We start from the raw sequence: 24,650 nt of genomic DNA on the forward strand, positions 1-24,650 counted from the left end.
TCCATTCTGAAATGGAACACCCTTCAAATGAAGGGCTTGTTCTCTCGGAACAACCAGCAACTGGTTGTTCCAACAGAACATTGTGGGCATTTGCATTCCCAGGGGTGTTGCTAGGGGAGAGGGGGCCTGTGTTCGCCTCTCCCCGGCAGCCCCTTGGAGTGAGAGATAATGAAGAAAATAGGGAGAGGTGGAGCAGGGGGGCCTTCATGATCTGGAGGGTCAGGTTCTTCGAACCCATTCGCTCAATTATAGCTACACCCCTGTGTGTTCCACAACACAAACAGAACACTCGCAATGGCCCATTTCAAGTGAGAATATTCTGAGCTTGGAACATTCCACACATCCCTATAATTTAAATGTTCAAGAGATCTGATAGTCCACTCTGGTGGAAAGATGAAGCAAACTAGTTTGACCTACATTCTTCCGCGGTTCCAGGTAACATGCAAAACTAGCCAAATACTCAAAACTTCAGAAAGGGGGAAAATGCCTGATTTCTCATGTGCTCAAGCGCTCTACCTTGTTCCCAAAAACTGTTAGTAGAAATGTCACTGAATATCAGAGGAACACATATTTGGACTTGATTCAGAAAACCATGCCTTGCTGATCTTTTCTGGACTCCAGATCCAGTAAACTCCAGATCCAGTAAAGCCCAAGTCCAGACCCCAAATTATCTGAATTGGCCCTCTGCACTGTGTATCAGAACATGCATTCTCAACTCCAACTCAGGTCTTCACATTGTGAATACAGCCTCCGCTACACACATACACCCTCCACTCTAGTCCTGTTCACACATTATGTTCATCATCGTACAATCTGTGTACAATGTACACAGGTACAGATCTGTACACAAGGACAATTCTTCATAACTCTCTTCATATGTTATTTTAAAAGAACAGTGTTCTCATGTACACCATCCAAAGCATGAACAGCCCCTCTGGCATGCCAATCATTCCCCTCACTCCCCCTCAGGCTATTCACACTTACAGCCTTTGTATGAAGCAGCAAAGACTGTAAGCATGATGGCAGGCAGTTCCATCAGAGTGGAATCATGATGCTTCCGTGATAGCAGGCATTTCCTTTTCTGTTCGTAAGCCCGAGGGCAGAGCCTGTGTCTCATTTTCACTGATGTACAGTGCCCCCCAACAACCTTGTGTAGCAAATTTTAATTGCTGGAAGCTGCTTTGGGTAATAAATAAGCACACCTTATCACAGAAGCAAGCAAACAAAACCACATGTGGAATGGAAAATTTGGCTTTGGGAGTTCGGCTGCCTTTCACACACTTTAATGAGCCTTGGGGGAATTTTCAATGGTTTCCAGGAACACTAATCTATGCTTGAAGAATGGAAGCGGAATATACTAGTATTATTTATATGTGAAGAAACTCAACCATGCAGCAGCTGGGGGGGTGGGGTGGGATAGCATCCATGTTTCTTTTGCTCACTCCCCCCCCAGCATGTTGGCTTTCTGAATTGACTAAAGCATCCTACCAACTACATGAAGGGTTTCCTTAATGGATTCTCTCTAGTCTCAGATGTCAGTCTAGAGAGCCTACATGATATGAATTGCCTGTCCCAGAGTAGTGAGGGCAGAGAAGGCACTGCCTCACAAAAAGCTGTCGTATTGGACACCAAGGGTACAAACCATCACATTCTTATTTCTAATGCAGGCAGTGTGCTGCCATAGCTGTGCCTGTATGAGTTTTAGGAAGACCTTCATGGCCAAGCAGTATCTTGAAATGCTGTCCCCACAAAATGGAGCATCCACCATCTTGTTGCTTTTTCTTTTCTTCAGTTGGCTGTTCACTACACTTAGTGTGAAACCAGCCAGCCCTGGGATGGGTGGTCATGTGGGGAGGATCATAGATAGCCCAGGCCTCGTCACACTTTATTTGGCTGTAGAAGCTAGCCCCCAAATGTAGGAATGACACTGCCCTCTGCTCCATGGAGGGCATGGACTCACCACACCTCCTGCAACACCCTCCTGCCTTACTTGCCAACTCCTCCTCCTAGTCCTGTTTGGCTCAGGCTGGTGATGGACTGGGGGGCAGGTTGCTCCCTCCTCCTGGTCTCATTGGTCCATTACTTATGTGACAAAACAAGATCCCCATCTTAGCCCAACTGTTTCTCACTTTTGTTATTGAGGGGACAGGGCCATCAAGCTACAGGCCTAAACCTTTTTCACAGTAGATACCCAGTTCAAACCGGATTCAGCTTAGACATGCTAGTTCAGCCCCATTAAGGAGGAGGGACTCCAGGCAGGCTGGAGGGAAAACCTCTCTCCTGGATTGGCCAGCGTTACATTAGAGATACACTGACTCTTTCTCATGGATCCCAGAGCCGTCCATCTCTGGAGGAGTGGGCAAGTCTTCCCCCTTTTTTTGTATCACTATAAAACAGGGAACAAGAACCCCTCCATTTTGTCACCTGTACAGTCTTGAGTTGCCAGCAACTAGGCGCCTTGTCACCAGTGGCTGTTTGTGTCCAGAAGGGGAGAAGCTGTAGCGATTCATGCTCCCTCAGCCAAGGACCGGTCTTCTGCTAGTCTAAGGTAAATCTCAGTGCTAGCTAGTCAGTTACTGTTTTTTGCATTTTATTTTGAATTCCTGTGTGCCTATCTTTACACCCCATTCCCCTATATTCTACCAATTCCTTATTCTTTATACAACCCTTGTTCCTAAATAAAGTTTATATACTTAGAAGTGGCTTCAGTCTGATTTAACAGATTCTGGAGGGTTATTTGCAGAACTCTTCCCCATGTGCCTCATAAGGTCACTTCCTACTGTTGAGTGTTTCTGAATGATATACGGTTGTCTAGAATTGAGTTGTGGGTACTCTGGCTGTACAGTGCCTAAAAGACCCAAGCCAGACAGTTCTAGCTTGCTGAAGCCATGTCTAAGCCTGGTTAGTGACTTTAGATCAGTCTTCAGCTGATGGCAGCCTACCTTGAAGGAGTGGTGTTGCTCCTAGATTGGAGGGAACAACCCGCTTCAGCCTTATTTGCTCAGCCCCCCTCCTGGTCACATCCATCCATGGTCTGGCTCAAGTGCCATGCTTAAATTTCCAGCCTGGAAATTGTCAAGCCCTGACATAGGTAGAGTTTCACTTTCACCATGCACAAGGTTTTTTCTGTATGTGCACATCCATTTTTTTGAAACCTGGCCCCCGCATCGCTAATGAAGTAGGCTGTTTATTACAAAACTCCGTGCCACAATTAATGTGTCATTAATACTAATACTCTTCTGGAAATTGGTCACAGGTAGGAAGTTATTAATGGTTAAGTGCAGTCCAGACTAAATCAATATCTCCTGCTCAAAAAACTCAAAACAGAGAAGAGAAAGCTTAAAGTAATTCATTGCAAAACTACTGAAAGCATGCATTATACTCTAGCATCAATGGAGCTGAAAGAGATGAAAAGTAACCCATTATCCTATTTTAATGCCATCACTTCTTTACTATGAAATTTCAGCCTTTTCATTAGAAATCCAACTTCTCTCCCATAAAATGTTGCAGAAAAGAGGTCCCTCCTCTTTCTCCCTCTCTCCACACAATTCCTTACATGTTCCCACTAGTCTTATTTTAGATCTTTAGATCTCTTATGTATAATTATGCTTATATAATATCATGTATTTTGGTACTCATTTCTTTTCCTCATTGTTTTGAAGCTGGGAAAGTGACACAGGATTCAAACTCATGTCTCCAAGTCCTACCATATAGCTTTTCCCAATGAGCTACAAGTTGAAATTGAGAATATCAGGGGATGTTTGCTCCCTCTGCCTTGTCCATTGCTTGGATGGATTGCATGGATGGGGGAGCAATGGGTTAAGCACCAGCAGTCTGTATTGCTGTCCACAATTGGTGCTTTTCACTCTGCGGTTGCTAGGGGTGTTGCCTGTGGGTGGTGCTGTGACTGGAGCAACCTGTGCTGTTGCTATGGTCCCCGTCCAACTGGCAGCCAAAGTTGCTGCATTTGTTAACCTTGTAACATTGTTCATTGGTGGAAGAAGGAGCCTCGGATACACACTAATTTGCATAGGTGCAAGTAGCACCTTAGTAGTACCCATCTTAACCATCCATTGTAAGACTGAGTTGCTCATCTATATAGTCTCAAGGGAAAAAAAGTAACTGGGGGTGGGGGAGTGTCAAATTCAGTAAACAGGACTCCATAAAAACAACTGTGCTGAATTCATATAGGAGCTATTCAACATTTCAGCTGAGCAGGTTTTCAGATCTCTAAATGCTGGTGAACAAAATTAATTATACCATAACATGTACAGTTTAGTTACAAGAATTACTAACCAATGCAGACAACACCACTTCAGAATCTGCTATTTGCCTTTTAGTTTCATTGTCTTTTTAAAAAAGAGAACTTTCCTACTTGTCCAGAAGAAACTAGATAGAAAAGTGCAATCTTTCAGGGTGCAAAGTTGGGGGGTGGCATTTTGGCAATTTTTAGGGGGTGCAAAAGGGGGCAAACTTACCACCACCAGTAATGGTGCTCCTTGAAACCTTGGCAGCAGGTGGCCACAATTTTCTCCCCAGAATTTCCTAGAGCACTTCTATAATATCCCTAGAGTAAGGGCAGGAAGCATTGCCCTCACCTTGACTGAGGAGGAGGAGAGCTGGTCTTGTCGTAAAGGTAAAGTTGTGCCATCGAGTCAGTGTCGACTCCTGGCAACCACAGAGCCATGTGGTTTTCTTTTGCTAGAATACAGGAGGGGTTTACCATTGCCATCTCCTGTGCAGTATGAGATGATGCCTTTCAGCATCTTCTTATATCACTGCTGCCCGATATAGGTGTTTCCCATAGTCTGGAAACATACCAGTGGGGATTCAAACCAGCAACCTCTTGCTCCCTAGGCAAGCAAATTACTTCCCCACTAACTACCCCATTAGGTAGCAAGCATGACTTGTCCCCTTTGCTAAGCAGGGTCCACCCTGGTTGCATCTGAATGGGTGACTAGAAGTGTGAGCACTATAAGATATTCCCTTCTGTACCATGCATTTGAGGGACCTGTACCAAGGTTTCATTTTTAAAACGAAGGCAGGTATAGTCATTCACACAAAAACATGTACAAGTGTACAGACATCTGTACACTTGTATATCTGAAGAGAGCTTAAGTCAACATGTGCCATCATCATGAAGCCAGTCAGGGTGAGGGCAATGCTTCTTGCCCTAGGAAATCTTGGGGTAAAGAAGGATAACCAACATCCACAGAGGCTCCAGGAAAGGCCAGAAATGTGAAACGCACACTTAAACCACCACCCAATGGCTTACCTTTTTTTGCTCTCACCACCATTTCACCAAAATGTGAAATGGTGGTGAGAGAGAAAAAAAGGTAAGCCATGGGTGGTGGTTTAAGGTAAGCCATGGGGTGGCGGCCTGTAAGGAAATTTTCTCTTACCCCAACATTTCCTGAAAAAGTCAAGCAACAACTTTCAGCTCAGTCCTACAACTGTTAGACTGATATTACATGCATGCTGCACACTATATAAATGTATGTCACTGTTACACACCAACACAATGTCACTGTTACACACCAACAATAGCTTGAGTGTACCAAAACTCTAACTAATAACTGTAGGAAACTTGGTAACCAACTGAGATGAATACAAGTTACTGTTAAGATACACGAACCAGAAAGTTAACATTTGACACATGTTTAATACAACTAAGTCTGAAAATGAGGCACTTTTACATCTAATGGATAAAACTGAGGATATGAAACATATAAGAAGAGCCTTGCTGGGTCAGGCCCAAGGCTTATATAGTCCAGCATCCTGTCTCCCATAGTGACCTACCAGACACCTCTGGGAAGCCAAACACCAGGAGATGGAGGCATGCCTGCTCTCCTGCTGTGGCTCCCCTGCAACTGGTATTCAGAGGCATCTTGCTTCTGAACCTGGTGGCAACCTATAGCCATCAAAACCAGTAACCATTGATAGACCTCTCTTCCATGTATTTATAAAAGCCCCATAAGAAAACAAGAACCACCTTGCTGGATCAGGCCCAAGGCCTATCTAATCCAGCATCATAAATCAATAAAGCTAGTAAATCAAATCACACTTGGAAGGAAGTTGGGCTGTGGAAGCACCATTGCCTCTTAACAGCCTTTAATCAGCCTGTGGGGAGCACTGCCAATAGCAGGCACAAACACAAACTGCATCTAGACTTGCGGGGTGCCAGTTTCTCTTATGCTCTGCACACATTTCCAAGTTGCAGACCAGAGTGCCTGCATGTAAAGCTTCAAGAGTGCTAAAAAAGCAGGGAGAAATGCAGCTGTTAGCAAGCTGATCCAAGTTCCCCCTTTTGCAGTATCACAGAGTTGTCTCAACATTTCAGCACAAAACATCACCGTAAGAACAACAGGAGAGACACAAGTTTTGCGATTGTTCTTATTTTTCATTCCTCAGCAGTGGCTGCGGAGGCTGGAGCAGTTGTGTGTGTGTGTGGGGGGACGACAAAGAAATGGGGAGTGACGCCACAAAAATGGAAAGGCTAAAATTAAAACCACATATTCAGAAACAGCAAAAAGTGTACAGTATCCAAAAGACTAAAAAGCCGACTTTTGTGGCAATTAAACCCAAAAGTGTGCAATGTTAACTCACAAATTATGATGAGGGCTGCAGTCCAAACAATACTGGCTAGTATTTACTAGCAATCCAAACCATATTTACTAGTAAGTAACCCTTACAAGAAAATAAGCTATATTCTACACAATAGGACTTTGATATGGACAGGATAGCATATTTTGTCTCACTATAATCCAGGGCTTCCCAACCTGTGGTACTCCAGATGTTGTTAAACTACAACTCTCATCATCCCCAGCTACAATTTGTTGTGGCAAATTGTACAGCAATATCTGGAGTACCACCGGTTTGGAAAAAAGGAAAAGTGCCATCCTGTCGGTGTTGACTCCTGGCAACCACAATGCCATGTGGTTTTCTGAAGCCCTGCTATAATCAGCAGGGCTTATTTCCAAGTAAACAAGAGGACTGGATGATTAGTCGAAAACCCTTTCCCTATATGTAATGGGGCGGGGAAAATACTCTCACTTCAGGGACTATGACAGTAAGAACTAATTCTGAAACAGCTTTTTTTCTCTTCACATTGTCAAATAAACACACAATAAAGTCCAGTTGTTCATTTGAAAATTCAACAAAACCAAAACTGGATATCATAACAACTGTCTCTAGAAGACATGTTGAGTAGTTTTTGCGGTGTTATTTTCCTCCACAAAAATATATTGCCTAACAGCTACTGGATACATGCTGAGAAAGGTAATCTGTGCTGCCCAAATTGTATTATGTTGGGGTGCACTTCATGGAGAAAAGCCCTTATCATTCAACAGGGACACAACAGGGCCCAGCAGCTAGCAACCACTAGTAGCTGGAAGGTTGGGGGTGAGAGTGGCAGACTAACACCTAAGACCATCCCCCACATATCATCAGGAACTGACAGCACAAGCAACTCAAAACAGAAGAAGAACATGAAGCTGGAATAGTGGGGTGTAAACCATCCTATCTCCTCATCACATGCATATGCACACAGTGACTTATCTTGTATTTTCTGGTGGATTTTTAACTGTAAACTGCTTTGGGGCCCAATTATGGATAAAGGTCAGGGTGAGACTATAATGGAGTGGTTCACATGATCAGTTCAATGGCAGATTACTGGTAAATCAGAGATCCATGAGCCACATGCATTCCCACAGCACATGCCATGTGAGCTCAGAAATTTTCTGTCAATCATGTCTAGGCCAACTGACATTTAACCAGGATCATTAATCTTAGATCTGAACTCGGCTGGTCAATCCTGGTTAAATGTAGGCCAGTCTTGCCGTGGACCCGGGATCGATGAAAATATCCAAATTCACATGACACCGCTGGAGCGCATGCAGTTTATGGATCTCAGATTTACTGATAATCAACCATTGAAATGATAACATGAACCTGTCCAATCAATACATGAAATCCCCAGCATAGCTCAAGCATAAGGTGTAATGTAACAGTACCCAATAAAACAATTCAGGAAGCGTAGGAGCAGCATGGGAACTGCATACATAATGACAGGAGGTTGGTTCCAGAGTCAAACGTCCGCTGTTACTCACCACCCAAGAACTGGATGCCTCCAGCCACTCTGCCCACCGTCCTGGAGATGAGGTCAGACACACAACATCCCATGAGTGCAGTCAGGGCCACCAGAAGGAGAAGACCACAGCCCAGACCCGTCACCACAGTGCAGATCCTCCACTCCACACTCGGAATGGCCTGGAATGATGCATAGCGTCCACATTGCTCCACCATCACCGTGACCTGGCGACTCTCATCTCGTACCGGATAGGAGCATCTCCGAAAAGTGCCAAAGGAAACGGATTTCTCCAGCTGGGACCCAAGCAGCCAGTAAGGCATGAAGAACCCCACGCAGGAGACACCAGCACAGAGGAAGGAAAAAAATGCCCAGATCACTCCTGTGCAAGTAAGGCTAGATGCCATTTTTCCAGTCATAGCTATTAACTGTGACAAAAAGGAGACTAGGTCACAATTTCTTTACGTACTGTACAGGCTAGGAGACAGTCGAATGTAAAGGCCTTTAGTCCCAACAACTTTGCATTCTAACACAATCTTCCCTAAGGGCCATCATATTTCCTTCTTCTATCATTGAAAGGAATGTTTCTGGTGTGGCTGAAAGTTTTCTTACTCTTCCTGATTCTCCCTCCTCAGTTGCTGCAGTGATGGAAAAGAGAAGAATAAAACAGAAACATCCATTACTACATCAAATCATAACAACCTGCAGCTTCTGTAATGGAGTGGGAAGGGTGGGGTCAAGGAAACTAGGATGGGAGCAAACCAGGGTTCCCTGTTATAGGGATTTCCAGATGTTGACTACCACTCCCAGCATCCCCAGCTGAAATGGATTATGGGAGTTGTATTCAACAACATCTGGGAATCCCTGTTACAGGGAACCCTGGAGCAGACCTCTTTGTTTGGGGGGGGGCATGCTGCCTTGGTGGGAAGAAGATAGAACAAAAGAAAGTGAGTGTTGACTCAGCATGGGAGTCTCAAACTGCAGCCCTCCAACTGTTGTTGTACTACAACTCTCATCAACCCCTGTCACAACAGGCAGCAGCCACGGAAGATGGGAGTTGTTGGCCAACATCTGCAGGAGGGTCACAGTTTAAGACCCTGGGTGAGTGGATGACTACCAGATCTCACCCTAGATGATCCACATGTTTCACAGTCATAAATCAGGAAAGATATCCCTCAACCTGCACTGTAGCAGTTCAGTCATCAACTCACCTAGGGATGCCAACTGTTCAGAAAAAAGGCCTGTCTTGCTCTTGTGTCTTTAACAGCAGCTTGATATCCATCAGAAATCAGCAGGTTCCAGTTTTCCACAGTACTGAGAAAAACTGATTTGGTTTGCGCATGAAGCAGCTATTCAAAGGCAGAGCTACAGTGACCGGTTGAAAAGTTGGCAAACCTACACCTGCCTCTCAGTCCAGTGAGCCTGGTGCACAGCCAAATTCAGTGCTGGGTTCCATGGAAACAAATTGTTAATAGCAAAGTGATATTATGAAAGCATCATTAGAAAACAATTAGGGCAAAAGAGCCACAGTTAAGGAAGTTAGGAACTGCCAGGTCTTTGCCCTGCTCTGCTACTCTCAATAAACAGGAGAGCAGATTGAAGCTTTTTGGTCCAAGATTTGGGAACTCTTAAGAAAAAAGTGCTGGGGCTGAGATGCACAGACATTTCTTCCCCAACTTAAGGGAACACTTCGCCTTCCATGAGAAACAAAGGAAAGGGCTTGACGATATTAGTGACTGCTCCAAGCAATGGAAAAGAAAAAGTAGGGGAATTAATTGTGTGGACTGGATGGAATCTGGCACCCTTGGGAAGAACACTTGGCAGATCGCTGCGCAAATCTTGCCCCTTCCCCACAAGTGAAGCAATAAGCCCAGCTTAAGCACTCCACCCCTGCCAGATTCACAGAGGCAGGATACGAGCGCCTCCCGCACCCCCCCCCCTCCACCCCTTTTGACGGCTTCCTTTCATTCCGAAGAGGCTGTAATGGCAGGGAACTGAGGAGGGACCAGCACAGCCCGTTGCAGAGTCTTCCCCTCGCGCTGTCAAGCGGGGCCACGGGGGGGGGCACCCAAAGGTGATGAGTCATGGCCTTTGATGCCAACCTCGTGCCAGGCTCTCCACCCACCCCCCGCTAGCCCGCGCTGGACTTGCTGCGAAGTTTGGTCCGGCCAGTCCCTCGCGCCAACTCCTCGAAAAGGGGCAAATCTCGGGTGGGGGGACGGCACGGGATTCGAGCTGACCCTGCCCTGCTCAGGACTGGGGGGCGGGCAAGGCGGCCCCTCCCCTCCGCCTTGGAAAGCAAGCAGAGCCTCGCCTCGCCTCGCCTGCTTTTGCTCGGGCCGGGCTGTGGCGGGGGCTGGAAGCCCCCGACAGGAAGAATCGCGTCCCGCCCCGCAACCTCAGCCGTCGCTCCCACTGACCTGCCGCCAGGGATCCTGGCCGCCGCCGGGCACACATGGACGTCCCTGCTGCAAGCGGCCTTTCTCCAGCTGCTGGACTCGCGAAGCAGCAGAGGGGCGAGGAGGAGAAGGAGGAGCAGGAGCAGGACAACGCGGCAGTGCACGGGAGGCGGCGGCGGCGACTCGGCCCGGGAATGCAGGACCAGCCGCGACAGTCCCCGGGGCTGTTGCTGCTTTGCTGCTGCTGCCGCCGCCGCGCTCGTCGTCGGCTCTAAGAGGGAAGGGCCGGGCAGGGTCCCCAAATCCCAGCGCGCGGAGCTCCGCCCCCTGCCATCCAGAGAGAGGAGGGGGTCCCTCGCACGAAGCCTTGTAAGGCAAGGAAAGGAAGGAAGAGCGGGAGGAGGCAGAGGAGGCGGGAGGCAAGCGAGGGCGCATCTCTCCCCGATCGTAGCGGGCGGGAAGGAAGATGGTCTCTTTTGAAGACCTGAGGAGGGGCGTGGGGCAAGCCAGGAATGCCGCGCTGAGGTCTGGACATTAGGGCTGCCCCCCTATTAAAGACATGGCTCAGATCTAGGAGGCTGATTTGTTTATATATTCCTGTGATAAATCGTAGGATTAACCCTATAATAAATCGTAGGAGGCTTACTTCTTTATTCCTTCAATAAGGAGACTTATCCCATTTATTCCATCGAATATACCAGCTGGCTTTCATCTAACGACCTCTAAGCGGTTTATTTCTTATTTATGTATTTGACATATTTGTATACCGCCCAAAATGCAGGTCTCTGGGCGGTTTACAACAAAACAATACTACAACAAATAAACAGGTTAAAACGTTACACTAATTTCGGATGTGAAGCAACGTCAAAACTATTAAAAACCATCAAATTGTTAAAACAGTATCTAATTGAAAGCCTGGATGAACAAATGTGTCCTGACTGCTTGTTTAAAAGTTGTAAGAGATGGGGGAGGAGGCTCTTATTTTAGCAGGGAGCGGCGGCAGCGGGCGCTTGTGAGGAAAAACCTAAGTATGATGTAGTATGTTGGGGGGCGCGGGGGGGGCACCATTTCAGTGCTTGCCCGGGGCGCCGTTTTCCCTAGTTACGCCTCTGGGTGGGGCTCATATAGTGACAAAGACGTTCTCTTACCCAGGGCCCAAGCTGTTTAGGGCTTTATATAATCAAGACCTTGTATTTTGCCAGGATACTTATCAGCAGCAAGAGTAGATCTTTTAAGATAGGAGTGATATGGTCTCTCTGAGATGACCCTGAGACCAACCTGGGCGCCGTATTCTGGACCAACTGCAGTTTCTGGACTACGTACAAAGGCAGCCCCACACAGAGCACATTGCAGTAGTCAAAATCTGAGGTGACCAGCAGATGCACTACTGTTCTGAGGTCATTTATCTCAAGAAACGGACACAGCTGGCATATCAACCAAAGCTGATAGAAGGCACTTCTGGCCACTGCCTCAACCTGGGACACCAGGGAGAGGTTTGTGTCCAGAAGCACCCCCAGACTGTGTACCTATTCCTTCTGGGGAAGTGTGGCCCCATCCAGAACAGGCAGATCAAAATCAGGCAGATCAAAATCATTGTACACCGCCCAGAGATGAAAGTTTGGGGCGGTGTACAAATTTGATTAAATAAATAAATCTCCTGAGTTCTGACCCTGCACAATAAGTACCACATTTACAGACATGGTGAAACATTAAAAACAATGATAACATCACAAGAAAATATATTATGTATTATAATAATATTATTATTATTTCTTGTTTACACAGTCAGACAGGTGTTATTGACTGGTTTGTTTTATCCAGACTCCGAGTCCTTCCCAAGGACCTGGGATGGCTGAATTTTATTATCAATGTTGTTGTTGGATGGCTGAATTTTATTATCAATATTGTTGTTCTTGTTCTTGTTCTTGTTAGCAGAAGGTCAAAAACCAGCAATTAAGGAGAAGACAGGAGGAGTAATGGCAACAGGGAACAGGGAAAGCAGCTTGCAAATATTTTTAATAATAATAAACGTTGCAGTCTTACTGGCAAATTGCTCAGATGCTAACTGCCCTGGTTGACCAGGCAAACTGAGAGCTCTTGAGCAGCATAGCATCACAGAAGAATAGAGTTGGAGTGACCCTTGTACACCAGCCCCCTGTTCAAAGCAGGAAATGCAGCTAGAGCATCCCTAACAGATGCCTGCCCTGCCCAGTGTCCTTTTGAAAGCCTCCAGCAAAATGAAGCCCACCCACCTCCAGGTAACTGGCACATTGCCAAACTGCTCTTATCATTTTAAAGTTTATCAATGTTAAGTTGAAATCCACCCTCCTGTAACTTAAGCCCATTAGATCTAGTTCTGCCCTCTGTCCCCTTTTGTGTGACCATTCTCCAGGTATTTCAAGAGTGCAGTGCCCCCTCAGTTTTCTCTTATAATAGGCATTTGTTTCTCCTTATTTATAAGCTTTTATGATAAGACATAAAATTCTATGGATGCGAAAGCTGGACTTTGAAGAAGCAAGACAGAAAAAGCATTGACCCTTTTGAACTTTGGTGGCGGAGAAGACTTATGAGGATACCATGGACAGCCAGGAAAACAAACAAATGGATTATGGAACAAATCAATCCAGAATTTTCACTCAAGGCACAAATGACCAGGCTCAAACTATCATACTTCGGACACATTGTGCGAAGACCCAGCTCCCTTAATGCTGGGAAAAGTTGAAGGAAAGAGAAGAAGAAGACAACCAGCAGCAAGGTAGATGGACAGCAACGAATGCACCACTGAGAGACCTTAAAGGCCAAGTTGAAGACAGATCATCCCGGAGAGATTCTATCTATGTTGTCTCTAAGAGTCGACACCGACTTGACGGCACTTAATCAATCAATCAATGATAAGACATGTTTGCGAGTTCATTTTTTAATTTGCAATTTTCAAGGGCATCTCACTGACCCTGTGCCCACATGAAAAGGAGTAAAGCAGGGCTACATTCTTGCTCCACTTTTATTTTCTGCCTTCATTCTCTGGTTGCATATTTGGACAGACCAGACTTACATTTCCCCAAATTAGCGAATAAGCATATATCAGTATTGTTCTATGCAGACAATACACTTGTCCTTTTGCAGACACCTATTGGGATGAAAAGAGCCCTATGAGCACTTACATGGGAACATCTGCCTTCTACTGAGTCAGAACCTTGGTCCATCTAGCTTAGTACTGTCTACACTGACTGGCAGTAGCTTCTGCAAGGTTGCAGGCAGGAGTCTCTCTCAGCCCTATCTGGAGATGCCAGGGAGGGACCTTCTGCCTGCAAGCATGCAGGTGCTCTTCCCAGAGTGGCCCCATCCACTCTGGGGAATATCTTGCTGCATATTGTAAGAGGTACGATGATTGGTTAACTACCAAAAAACAAAGATTGTGGTCTTTCCTAAAACATCAAAATTGCACAGGAGTACTTCAGTAAGGTCAAGATTGAACAGGTAGAATGCTTTAAATATTTGGGTGTGTGGTATTCCTTGCAAGGAGTAAGCGTAGTGAAATGCTATATAATTGGGTGGACAGGTTCAATGAACCTGAACCACCCAGCTCCCTGAGAGCTGCCTGGCTCGCCCTTCACCTCTCCTGCGAGCTCCAGTCTGGCCTAATTCCCAGCCAGCTTCATTGTGGGATGGGTTGTTGTTGTTCTCTCCCTTGTTCCAAGCGAGGAAGAGAACAAAGAAGATACCCAATCCACAATGAAGCTGGCTGGGAAATCTCCAGAGGACTGTGCTAGCCCTTCTGGGTGCTGGCCACGCCACCTGTGTGTAATGTCAAACGCTGAGCAAGGGAGAGACTGAAGAAAACATCCAGCCTACTTCATTGTTGTCTGGGAAATGAATTCAGGAGGGCAGCACAGACCCTTCTGGGTGATGGCCAGGCTCCTTACATGTGATGCCACACACAGGGTGTGTGGTTTATGTGTGCAAGGGGCCGCCAGGGAGAGGGGCAAACATGAGCCTACTCTCAGCAACACACGTGGATAGGCACAGAAGGCCCAAAGCAAACACGTTACTCGGGTTGCTCAAAGGAGTGCTGCAGCCATCCTGTGTTTTTATCGATCCAGAGGAGGTTACTGTGTCCTTGTAGCCATCAAGCTATTTGAGGCTAAAACTATGTCTCAGCTCCTGTACGGTGGACAGCACAGGCCATATTCTAACATCACCGCAATGGAAGTTATTATAACAAAATTGTTGAGAGCGGTCCTTCAGGCAGTTGACTGTGTCCCAAATGTGGTTCTACATTTAGAGACAGGGTTACAGGGGGTGGAGACCAGGGTGTGGATTCTTATTTTTAATATCTGGTTAAAGTTAATTCCCCTCCCCCCACCCCACCATGGGCCTAGCCCCACTAAAGCTAATTGTCAATTTTCAGCTTGTCTAGAAATAGTCCCTGGATAAACTCCAGTCATATGGATTCTCTCCCAGCTTTTTGATCTCGCTGGGAAACGATCAAGCAAAATTGATGCTTACGCAGCACATTATGGATGTTGAACAGCAAAATTATTTAAGTCTGGCACCTAATTATATTAGTTTAGGAAAGCCAAACAATATTGGTATGTCAGCTGAATACCTTACCATGCTCACAGTAGCAAAACACTGTGAGCCTTGGCATGATTTAACATCCTTCCTTCTGTGGTGTGTGAGGGTAAATTTAAAAAAATACCAAATGCAGAATGGTTAAAACAGTGGGGCATGTTATCTTGCATTGCACTTTTGATTGTGATTTATGTAAAACTTTAAAACTTCCTATTTTTATGTTTTTAATTAATCTGCCAGTCATTTGGATCAATTTTGTGTTTGTCACCTTTTGACCAGTCAGAATCCAGCAGCAATATAGGAAGGTGCTGAAAGGCATCATCTCATACTGCACAGGAGGAGGCAATGGTAAACCTTTCCTGTCCAAGAAAACCACATGGCTCTTTGGTCACCAGGAGTCAACACCAACTCGATGGCACAATCTTTCCTTTCTTTTCCCTTTTAACACTGCATTGGCTTCTGCTCCAAAAACGGAGACAAAAGAAGTACTGGTGTAGTGAAATGGATTATTCAGCAATTAATCAGGAAGCCCCTAGTTTGAATCTTTCCTCCAGGAAGTCACTAGATAGCTTTAGGTAAGGCAATCATTTTCTCTGAGGCTCAGTCCATGCTAGCCTACAACAGGATTGTTGTAAGGACTACCAGATAATGCAGGTGAAGTGCTTTAAACAGCCCAAAGCACTATATAAATATGAACAATCTTTCAGACTAAAGGGGCATTCTTCTTGCTCTTCTGCTGCATCAAAAACAACCAAGAGTCTAGAGTTGCCGATTCTTACTCAAGCCTTTTCTAGGGATCCCCACACGCCGAATATTTTTCCACGTGTCAAGCCATTAAAATCTCCAGGATTACTTTCAATAGTTTGGGAGATTCCTGGAGGGTTGGCAACTGGTTGACTGGGCAAAAGAGACATCTTTTACAGTCATGTCTCCCAGTCCCTCATATTTACTAGGCAGAGAAGAACTGTCCCTCTTCAGATCAGCATAAACTTTCCTCCAGTGGCTATTTGCTAGCATCTTTCTCGTGTTTCTTTTTAGATCGTGAGACCTTTGAGACGGAGAACCATTTTTTTATCCCTTTTGCGATCTAAACCACTTTGAGAATCCTTTCTGTTGAAAAACAGGGTGTTTTTAATCATTAATAATTGAATTTCTTCTTCTTCTTCTTCTTCTTCTTCTTCTTCTTCATGAGCAGATATATTAAGACATATACTCCCGTGAACCAGCATCGAAAGACTTATAATATACTGTTATTATCCAGATGCTGCTAGGGGCGATCTCCTGTACTCTGTGTTTCACTTTCCCATGTGCCAAACTGTAGTCTACGTGCTGGGGCCACCTAGAGGGACAGAAAAAACACCCCCACCCTCACCCTACCCCGCCCCTTATTTTTATGGCTTTTCTCTACTGGGCAGATCGCCAAAGCGGAACTACTCTTTTCGGGAGAACGGGAGTAGGGGGAATCGGTGCAGCAACACTCCTGATCCGGGTCGCGTCGCCGCCTTCGCCACCGCAGCCTTAGGGAAAAGGAAAGGAAGGGAAATGGCGACAGTAGCAGCAGCAACGGCGCCTGAAGAGCACCAGCAGCCACAGCCGGTTGTGGCCGGGGCTTCCAGCACGGCGGGCTTCTCCTCGCAAGGGCTAGCGGGGGGCTCCGGGCCCAACCCGCTGTCGCGTAAGCTCCGCAAAGTGCTGGAGACGCGGCTAGAAGCCGACAAGGTGAGCGGCTGAGGCTGGCTGGCTGCCTCTGTTGAGGGGGAGAATGTGCAGCCCCCCCCCCACCTTTTTTGTTTCTTAGGGTGGCGTCTTTCCCGACGCGCAGCCTGCCTAGCCCACTCCATCCTCTCTCCAGTTGGCTCCGCAGGCTGGCGCCTTCGCATGCTCGCCAGCAGTCTCCATATGAAAACAGAAACGTGAGGGTGATGGAGACTACTGTAGCCCCTCTTTCTAAATTACTTCCTCTGGCGCAATCCCATTTACTTCTATAACACGCCAAGGATCACTGCCTGATCAGCATTTATAATATTGCCCGATAAGCAATAATATAGCACATTATTTCATCGATTGTTACAGTTGGCAGGGACCTTGGAGGTCTTCAGCCCCCTGCTCAGTTCAGGAAACTGCTACAGCATCCCTTACAGATGGCCATCCAGCCTCTAGGGAAAGAGAACTTTCACTGCAGAAGGCTGACTGCTCCTGAACAGCTCTTGTTTGGAGATTGTTCCTCCTCAGTCAGCACCCTCTTTAAAAAGAGCCCTGCTAGATGAGACCAAAGGAGGCTTCTCACCTTGTCCAATGAAATGCTTCCTGGAACTCCACATGCATTTCCCCTCAGCAAATAGCTCACACCTAGCACCAGCTTCTGAAACTGTCAGGGCTCCTTAGTTAAACTGACCAGAACAGTTCCCTATGAATGTTTGACCTCACAATGGATTTGATTGTACTCATTACTATATGGCTGCAGCTCAAACACATTCAGCAACCTTTAGTTGATGAAGAAACTGGGGGGAGAAGGAAAGTTAACTATTCTAAGGCATCCCAAAGGGCTCTCTCAAAACCAAACAACATTTCCTTTCTTTTTAAAAATTGGGGCAGGTACTGAAAAACAGACAATCTCTGTGAAAAGGAGCCTATGACTATTTATTTAGTTATTTGGTGTATATTCTGCACTTTTGCAGAAAGTCCCAGGGCAGCTTACAAAATTCAGATTTAACAATAAAACAGTAAAACAAACTACCAAAAGTATTTTAATATACTTTCAACGCTTTGTATGAACAGATGTATTCATACCAAGCATTGGCCCTGTTTTACATCTGAGAACTGTACACTTGATGACTGGCAGCTGAATGTGAATTGGCTCAATTAAAAAGTATTGCATTCAAAATGATGCAAGGAAATGTGAAAGTGATGGCCACATTCACTCCCATGTAAGTCATCTCTTGATGCTACACAGTAATGAAGTGATAAACATTAATGTGTGAAGCAGTTCAGAGCTACTGATTGTACACTTTATAAATGTTCATTAGTTAATCCATCTGTTTTAAGCAACACGATTAGTTGAATGATAACAGTAAGTGTGAAGAACTAGGTCTGATGGTTGAGATTGTCACTGACTATGTAATTTCTGTGGGAACTACTGTAGAATGTATATGGACCCTATGATTCGTGGTGCCATTATGGTATAAACATCTAAATTCGAGTCATGAATCCTCATAGTTTTTACATGAAGATACTGTACTACAGTCATATCCATGTCTATGCACTGCATCATAAATGCTATTGATCCAGCACTTTATGCAAAACCTAGCTCTGAGGCATGGATCCCGATGACCTAATCACCCCAAATGCATTGTGTTATGGTTCACATCCATCTGTGATTTGATGCTGGATTTTGAGCTTTTGTATGTAAATGCCATGGGAATCCATGTCTCAGCTGGTTTTGCATAAAGTGCTGGATCAAAGATGTTTCTTGTGCAGTCCATGGGCAAGGATGAGATCTATGATTTGATATCTCTCTCTCTCTCTCTCTCTCTCACACACACACACACACTGTTGTACTGCCCTGGTACAAAAACTAAATAGAGCAGATACATGGAGATGGACTCAATCCTCTGTCCAATCACAGCTTACTGTGCTGTGATGACTGCAGAGATAGCATTTCCTGGCACTCTAGGAAATCTCTCTCTCTCTCTCTCTCTCTCTCTCTCACACACACACACTTTGTTGTACTGCCCTGGTGCAAAAACTAAATAGAGCAGATACATGTAGATGGACTCAATCCTCTGTCCAATCACAGCTTACTGTGCTGTGATGACTGCAGAGATAGCATTTCCTGGCACTCTAGGAAATCTCTCTCTCTCTCTCTCTCTCTCTCTCTCTCTCTCTCTCTCTCACACACACACACACACACACACACACACACACACAAACACACACATTGTTGTACTGCCCTGGTGCAAAAACTAAATAGAGCAGATACATGGAGATGGACTCAATCCTCTGTCCAATCACAGCTTACTGTGCTGTGATGACTGCAGAGATAGCATTTCCTGGCACTCTAGGAAATCTCTCTCTCTCTCTCTCTCTCTCTCTCTCACACACACACACACACACACACTTTGTTGTACTGCCCTGGTGCAAAAACTAAATAGAGCAGATACATGTAGATGGACTCAATCCTCTGTCCAATCACAGCTTACTGTGCTGTGATGACTGCAGAGATAGCATTTCCTGGCACTCTAGGAAATCTCTCTCTCTCTCTCTCTCTCTCTCTCTCTCTCTCTCACACACACACACACACACACACACATTGTTGTACTGGCCTGGTGCAAAAACTAAATAGAGCAGATACATGGAGATGGACTCAATCCTCTGTCCAATCACAGCTTACTGTACTGTGATAACTGCAGAGATAGCATTTCCTGGCACTCTAGTGATGGATCTGAGGCACAGATCTCATGGATCCTCATGTTTTTGTATGGTGGCACCTCAAATCCACCATCAAATCCTAGTGCACATCTTTGTCAGTTGTCAGTTACACTATAAAAATAACTGAAAATTATGAGAAGGCAGAAGTCCTCCTTGTGTTTTACATACATCTGAGGCATCTAATGACTGTTACTTGCAGACCACAAAAATCCACTATCTAGTCATAGATCACAGCCCATGTGTCCATTTACCCATGCACTTCATTGTGAAAGTCTAAGATCTAGCACTTAGTGTCCCTCCTAACTGAGCAAAGAAGCACCTTTTTTAAAGTGGTCCAATGGCTGTTGCTGGTGTATATCTTGTGTTTCTTTTTAGATTGTGAGCCCTTTTGGGGACGGGGGAGCCATCTTTATTTATGTTTATTTCTATATGTAAACCATTTAGGGAACTTTTGTTGAAAAGCGGTATATAAATATTTGTAGTAGTAGTTAGTGATGCTGGTGTGGAGCAAAAATGTAGGTTTTTGCAAATGTAGGTTGAAGACATGAATCTTCATGGTTTTTACAGACAGAACAAACGTCCACCATCTAATCCCAGCTATCAACTGAGCACACAAAGTGAACTGTAAAAGTCACTGGTGGAATGATGGAACCATGCTTTTTATGATGCAATCAGTACAGAAAATTGCTATGTAAAAACCAGAGAAGTGGTGTGGAGAATTTTTTTATGCTTTATTCTTCCATGGAAAAATTCCCATTTGTAAAAAATTTACTTGGCTACTTGAAAAACCTTGGAGCTACAGTGTCAGGGGACATTAATATGAAGGAGGTATTTGGGTTTTTAAACAATTGTATAAATAAGTCAAATAACATGCCAGATCATATCACAATCAATGTAGGACATGAGGAAAATTTGTATAATAACTTGTTGAGAAAAATTAATGCAAATTTTATGCAAATGAAAGAGAAATTTACGTGGGAAATTTCCCCCGAAAGCCCACATCTCTGATAAAAACCATGAGGATCCATGTCTCAGACCTACATTTTTGTGCCAATGTTAGTGCTATGGAACATTGGATTTGACCTGAACAGTGCAGGCTATGTGCAGAGATGTGATTTGAAAGATAATTATCGTAGCCCACATGTAAAAAACCAAGAAGCCATGCCTCAGTCCCATAGTTTTGTGCTAGATTCCAATGAATCCAAGTTCTCTCACAATACACAGTGCTTAGTTTGTTGTGCCAAAAGTGGAGGCAAGGTTTTTGTGTGGTTTATTTTATTTTTGAAGATTCCACCCCCCCCCCTCAAAAAAAGTTCTGGTTTACTGGTGTTTAGTTTTTTTTTAGCTGATGATTAATCACATTCTAAATAAGGATGCTACCTTTTACTGGACCAGATGACATTGTTGGAAGTCAGGAATTTGAAGTGCACACAGCTGTTCCTTAGACAATATGTTCAGAACACAATGGTTATTAAAATAGCTTGTTTTGCTAAAAACAACAACAACAAAAACCCAAACCTTTGCTTGAGGAAGAACATTTTAGAGATTCCATGGCTCACAACCGGAACGATGCTTTACACCAGCAAAGGAGATCCAGAGAGGATCATGTCACTACATATCTGTATTATAATGTCCTTTGAGCACCACTGAACTGTTTAGAAATGTATCTTTTGCTGTGGATAGGAATGGGTATTCCTGTCTGGATCCGTTAATTGTGTGCTCCTAGAGCTGAATCAGGGCCCTGGATTTGGTCTATGCCCTGGCTGCACATCTTCAGCCCGCCTGCAGATGTTGGCCTACAACTCCTATCATCCCTGACAATTGGCCACTGTGGCTGGGGATGCTGGGAGTTGTAGTTCAAAAGCAGCTGGAGGGCTGAAGTTGTGCTGTCCTGATCTATGCTAATCAGAGTTTAGAGTTGCAAGTAATTAGTTGATTTAAAAACAACAACAATTTCTGACGTGCGTTAAATGCAATGGGTTCACACAGTAGGATACCTTTTGCTATGAATAGTATCTGAAGGCTCTTCTGTAGTATCTCTTCTGATGTCACATGTCCTTGGAATTTTTTTAAAAAATCATTTTTGTATGACCTACCAATATGGCTTCTAAAATGTTTTTGTAGGAAATGCTAGAAGCGCTCAAGGCTCTTTCAGCCTTTTTTGTGGAAAATAGTTTGCGTACCAGAAGAAATTTGCGTGGGGATATTGAGCATCGCAGCTTAGCCATCAATGAAGAATTTGTCTACATTTTCAAGCAAGTGAAGGAGGTATGTTATTGTAATTCATTAGCTCTAAATGTCCAGTGTGAAGATGACCGTAAAATATACTAGTATTCTCAAGGCAAATCCACTCTGTACTGGCTGTGATTCAGTTTGGTGTCATCTGCTATGTGCAATAGGTTATGTATTTGGTTTTTAAAACACATTATCAGGGTTCGATAACTTCAGTATATGAAGTTGATAACTTCATATCCTTAGAATTTGTATGTGTGCATGTCTTTAATTAAGGAGCACAGAACTTGGCAAATGCGGTAATGTGTATAGTCAAAATATTAAAAACCTGTTTTTTATATATGGAAGAGTTCCACTTATACTACTTGTGTACATTGTCATTTGCATCAGAAATGGCAGAAAGGCAGTTCAGGAACACTATCTGAAAAATTAAAATAATAAGAATGCCTGCCAAAGTTGAGCACTTTAAAGTCCCACTGATTTCAACAGGAATAGTGAAGCTTGAGCTTAGTCCTGCAATTGAAATCAATTATTTAAATTAGCTTAATGTTGGTAGGCTTGTGCCCTTAGTATTTAAAGTAAAGTGTGCTGTCAAGTTGATTTCAACTCTTGGCGCCCACAGAGCTCTGTGGTTTTCTTTGGTGGACTACAGGAGGGGTTTACCATTGCCTCCTCCCATGCAGTAGGAGATGATGCCTTTCAGCATCTTCCAATATCACTGCTGCCCGATATAGGTGTACCAGTGGGGATTCGAACTGGCAACCTTCTCCTTGTTAGTCAGGTATTTCCCTGCTGCGCCACTTAAGGTGACTCGCCCTTAGTATTTTACATTGTTCTTTTCCTCTTAAGAATTCAAACACTTCCCAATTGAATAATCTTTATCACAACAGTGTAAGTGAATCCAGTATTGTTATCCCAAAATATATTGCTGATGGGTTTGTATTGTATTGTGGAACTGTTCTTTACTTCAGAAGGAAAGTAAACACTTCCCCTCTCCTCCACTCTTGCCCAAAAGGAGAAGGGAGATGTGGAAGCTGAAAACCATGGTTGTTCATTATGTCTGAATTGAGCCTATGTATACTGGCATTTTAGGCAACTAAAATCCCAGTTCTCTTGACCAGCTTGGCTTACCTCATTTGGTAATCGTATTATCAGAGAGGGTCTGGTAAATATTATAAATACTTATCTGAGGGAGGTCAGGATGCCTTCTTGTCTCAGGGAGGCTATTATTAGGCCTTATTTGAAGAAACCTGCATTGGATCCCTCTGCGTTAGCTATTTACAGATGTGTTTCTAATCTTCCTTTGTTGGGCAATGTGATTAAGCAAGTGGGCGCCTCTCAGATCCAGGCAATTTTGGATGATACAGATTATCTACACCCATTTCAATGGGTTGGCTATGAGGTTGACACTGCCTTGGTCAGCCTGATGAATGATCTCTAACTAGCTATCGACAGAGAGAGAGTGTGTGACTCTGCTGATCCTTTTGGATCTCTCAGTGGCTTTTGATACCATCAACTATGGTATTCTTCTGGATCGCTTGAGGAGGGTGGGATTGGGTGGCACTGTTTTACAGTGGTTCCATTCCTACCTCTCTGGTAGATTCCAGATGGTCTTGCTTGGAGACTGCAAAGCGAGAACTAAAGTCTGGAGTTCCGCAAGGCTCCATGCTGTCTCCAGTGCTCTTTAACATCTATGTGAAACTGCTGGGAGAGATCATCAGGAGGTTTAGTGCAGTGTCATCAATATGCTGATGACACCTAGATCTATTTCTCCATATCAGCCTCATCGGGAAATGGCATAACTTCCTTAAATGCCTGCCTGGAGGTGGTAATGGGTTGGATGAGGAATAACAAACTGAAGTTGAATCCAGATAAGACGGAGGTACTGATAGTGAGGGGTCAGGACCTGAGAGATTGTTTAGATCTGCCTGTTCTGGATGGGCTTACACTCTCCCTGAAAGATTAGGTACATAGCTTGGGAGTGCTCCTGGATCCAAAACTCTCTGTTTTTTCAGGCTGAGGCAGTGGCCAAGAGTGCTTCTTATCATGTTCAGCTGATATGTCAGCTACGTCCATTTCTTGAGGTAAATGACCTCAAAACAGTGGTGCATATGCTGGTAACCTCCAGGCTTGACTACTGTAATTCACTCTATGTGGGGTTGCCTTTGTATGTAGTCAGGAAACGACAATTGGTACAGAATGCAGCAGTCAGGTTAGTCTCTGGGACAACCTGAAGGGATCATGTAATACTGATTTTAAAAGAACTGCACTGGTTGCCGATATGTTTCTGAGCAAAATACAAAGTGCCAGGGTATTTAAGAGACCCTGACAAATTTCTTTGTCATTATCTCTGTCACCTATTAATATTTTCTGGAGAGGTCCGGTTATGGTTGCCAGCAGCTTGATTGGTGGCGACTCAGGACTGGGCCTTCTCTGTGGCTAGCCCGGGGGTTTGGAATATGCTCCCTGTTGAAATAAGAGTATCTCCTTCTCTGTTTCCTTTTAGGAAGACATCCAAGCTGCACCTATTTTCTCAGGCTTTTAACTGCAAATAATTTTAAATTTTAATTTGTTTATATCTTATGAGATTGTATTTACTTTATTTTGTGAAATTTTAACTGTTTTTACTCTGTTCTATATTGTGTTTTAAATTCTGTACACTGCCTAGAGATGCACATATCAGGTGGTATAAAAATATGATAAATTTAAAAAAACTTAGAGCAGCAGTGTCTATTTTTATGCTCTTTCAGGAGCTTGAAAGCATAAATGAAGATGTGCAGACTATGAGTAACTGCTGCGAGGACATGACCAATCATTTGAAGGTACTGTTAAAAGGGGAGCAATCTCTTGTACTTTGCCTTGGAAATTGTGTTTTCAATGACATGGTGCTTTTAATAGAATTTTTGACTTTTGCTGTCAGTGAAGATATTGTT

General features: G+C 44.4%; 2 protein-coding genes across 4 annotated transcripts in view; one reads left to right on the top strand and one right to left on the bottom strand.

Moving 5' to 3' along the window:
- Positions 1–10,813, bottom strand: part of LHFPL6 (LHFPL tetraspan subfamily member 6) — a 29,661-nt gene extending 18,848 nt beyond the window's left edge. The window contains exons 1-2 of one of the 2 annotated variants that reach the window (XM_053285010.1): positions 10,507–10,813; positions 8,109–8,724 (exon numbers count right to left, since the gene is read on the bottom strand). In XM_053285010.1, coding sequence (XP_053140985.1) covers positions 8,109–8,505 — 397 coding nt within the window. In that variant the 5' untranslated portion in view covers positions 8,506–8,724; positions 10,507–10,813. Of the gene's footprint in view, positions 1–8,108; positions 8,725–9,297; positions 9,992–10,506 lie in introns of those variants that run through there. The other variant, XM_053285011.1, reaches the window with a different exon arrangement.
- A 1,607-nt stretch (positions 10,814–12,420) lies between these two features.
- COG6 (component of oligomeric golgi complex 6) overlaps positions 12,421–24,650 on the top strand; it is a 46,741-nt gene continuing 34,511 nt past the window's right edge. Inside the window, exons 1-4 of one of the 2 annotated variants that reach the window (XM_053284976.1) lie at positions 12,421–12,743; positions 16,473–16,776; positions 21,610–21,753; positions 24,468–24,539. In XM_053284976.1, coding sequence (XP_053140951.1) covers positions 16,600–16,776; positions 21,610–21,753; positions 24,468–24,539 — 393 coding nt within the window. In that variant the 5' untranslated portion in view covers positions 12,421–12,743; positions 16,473–16,599. The remainder of the gene's footprint in view (positions 12,744–16,472; positions 16,777–21,609; positions 21,754–24,467; positions 24,540–24,650) is intronic. The other variant, XM_053284977.1, reaches the window with a different exon arrangement.

The sequence above is a fragment of the Hemicordylus capensis genome, chromosome 1 (assembly GCF_027244095.1).
Source record: "Hemicordylus capensis ecotype Gifberg chromosome 1, rHemCap1.1.pri, whole genome shotgun sequence".
NCBI lineage: Eukaryota > Metazoa > Chordata > Lepidosauria > Squamata > Cordylidae > Hemicordylus > Hemicordylus capensis.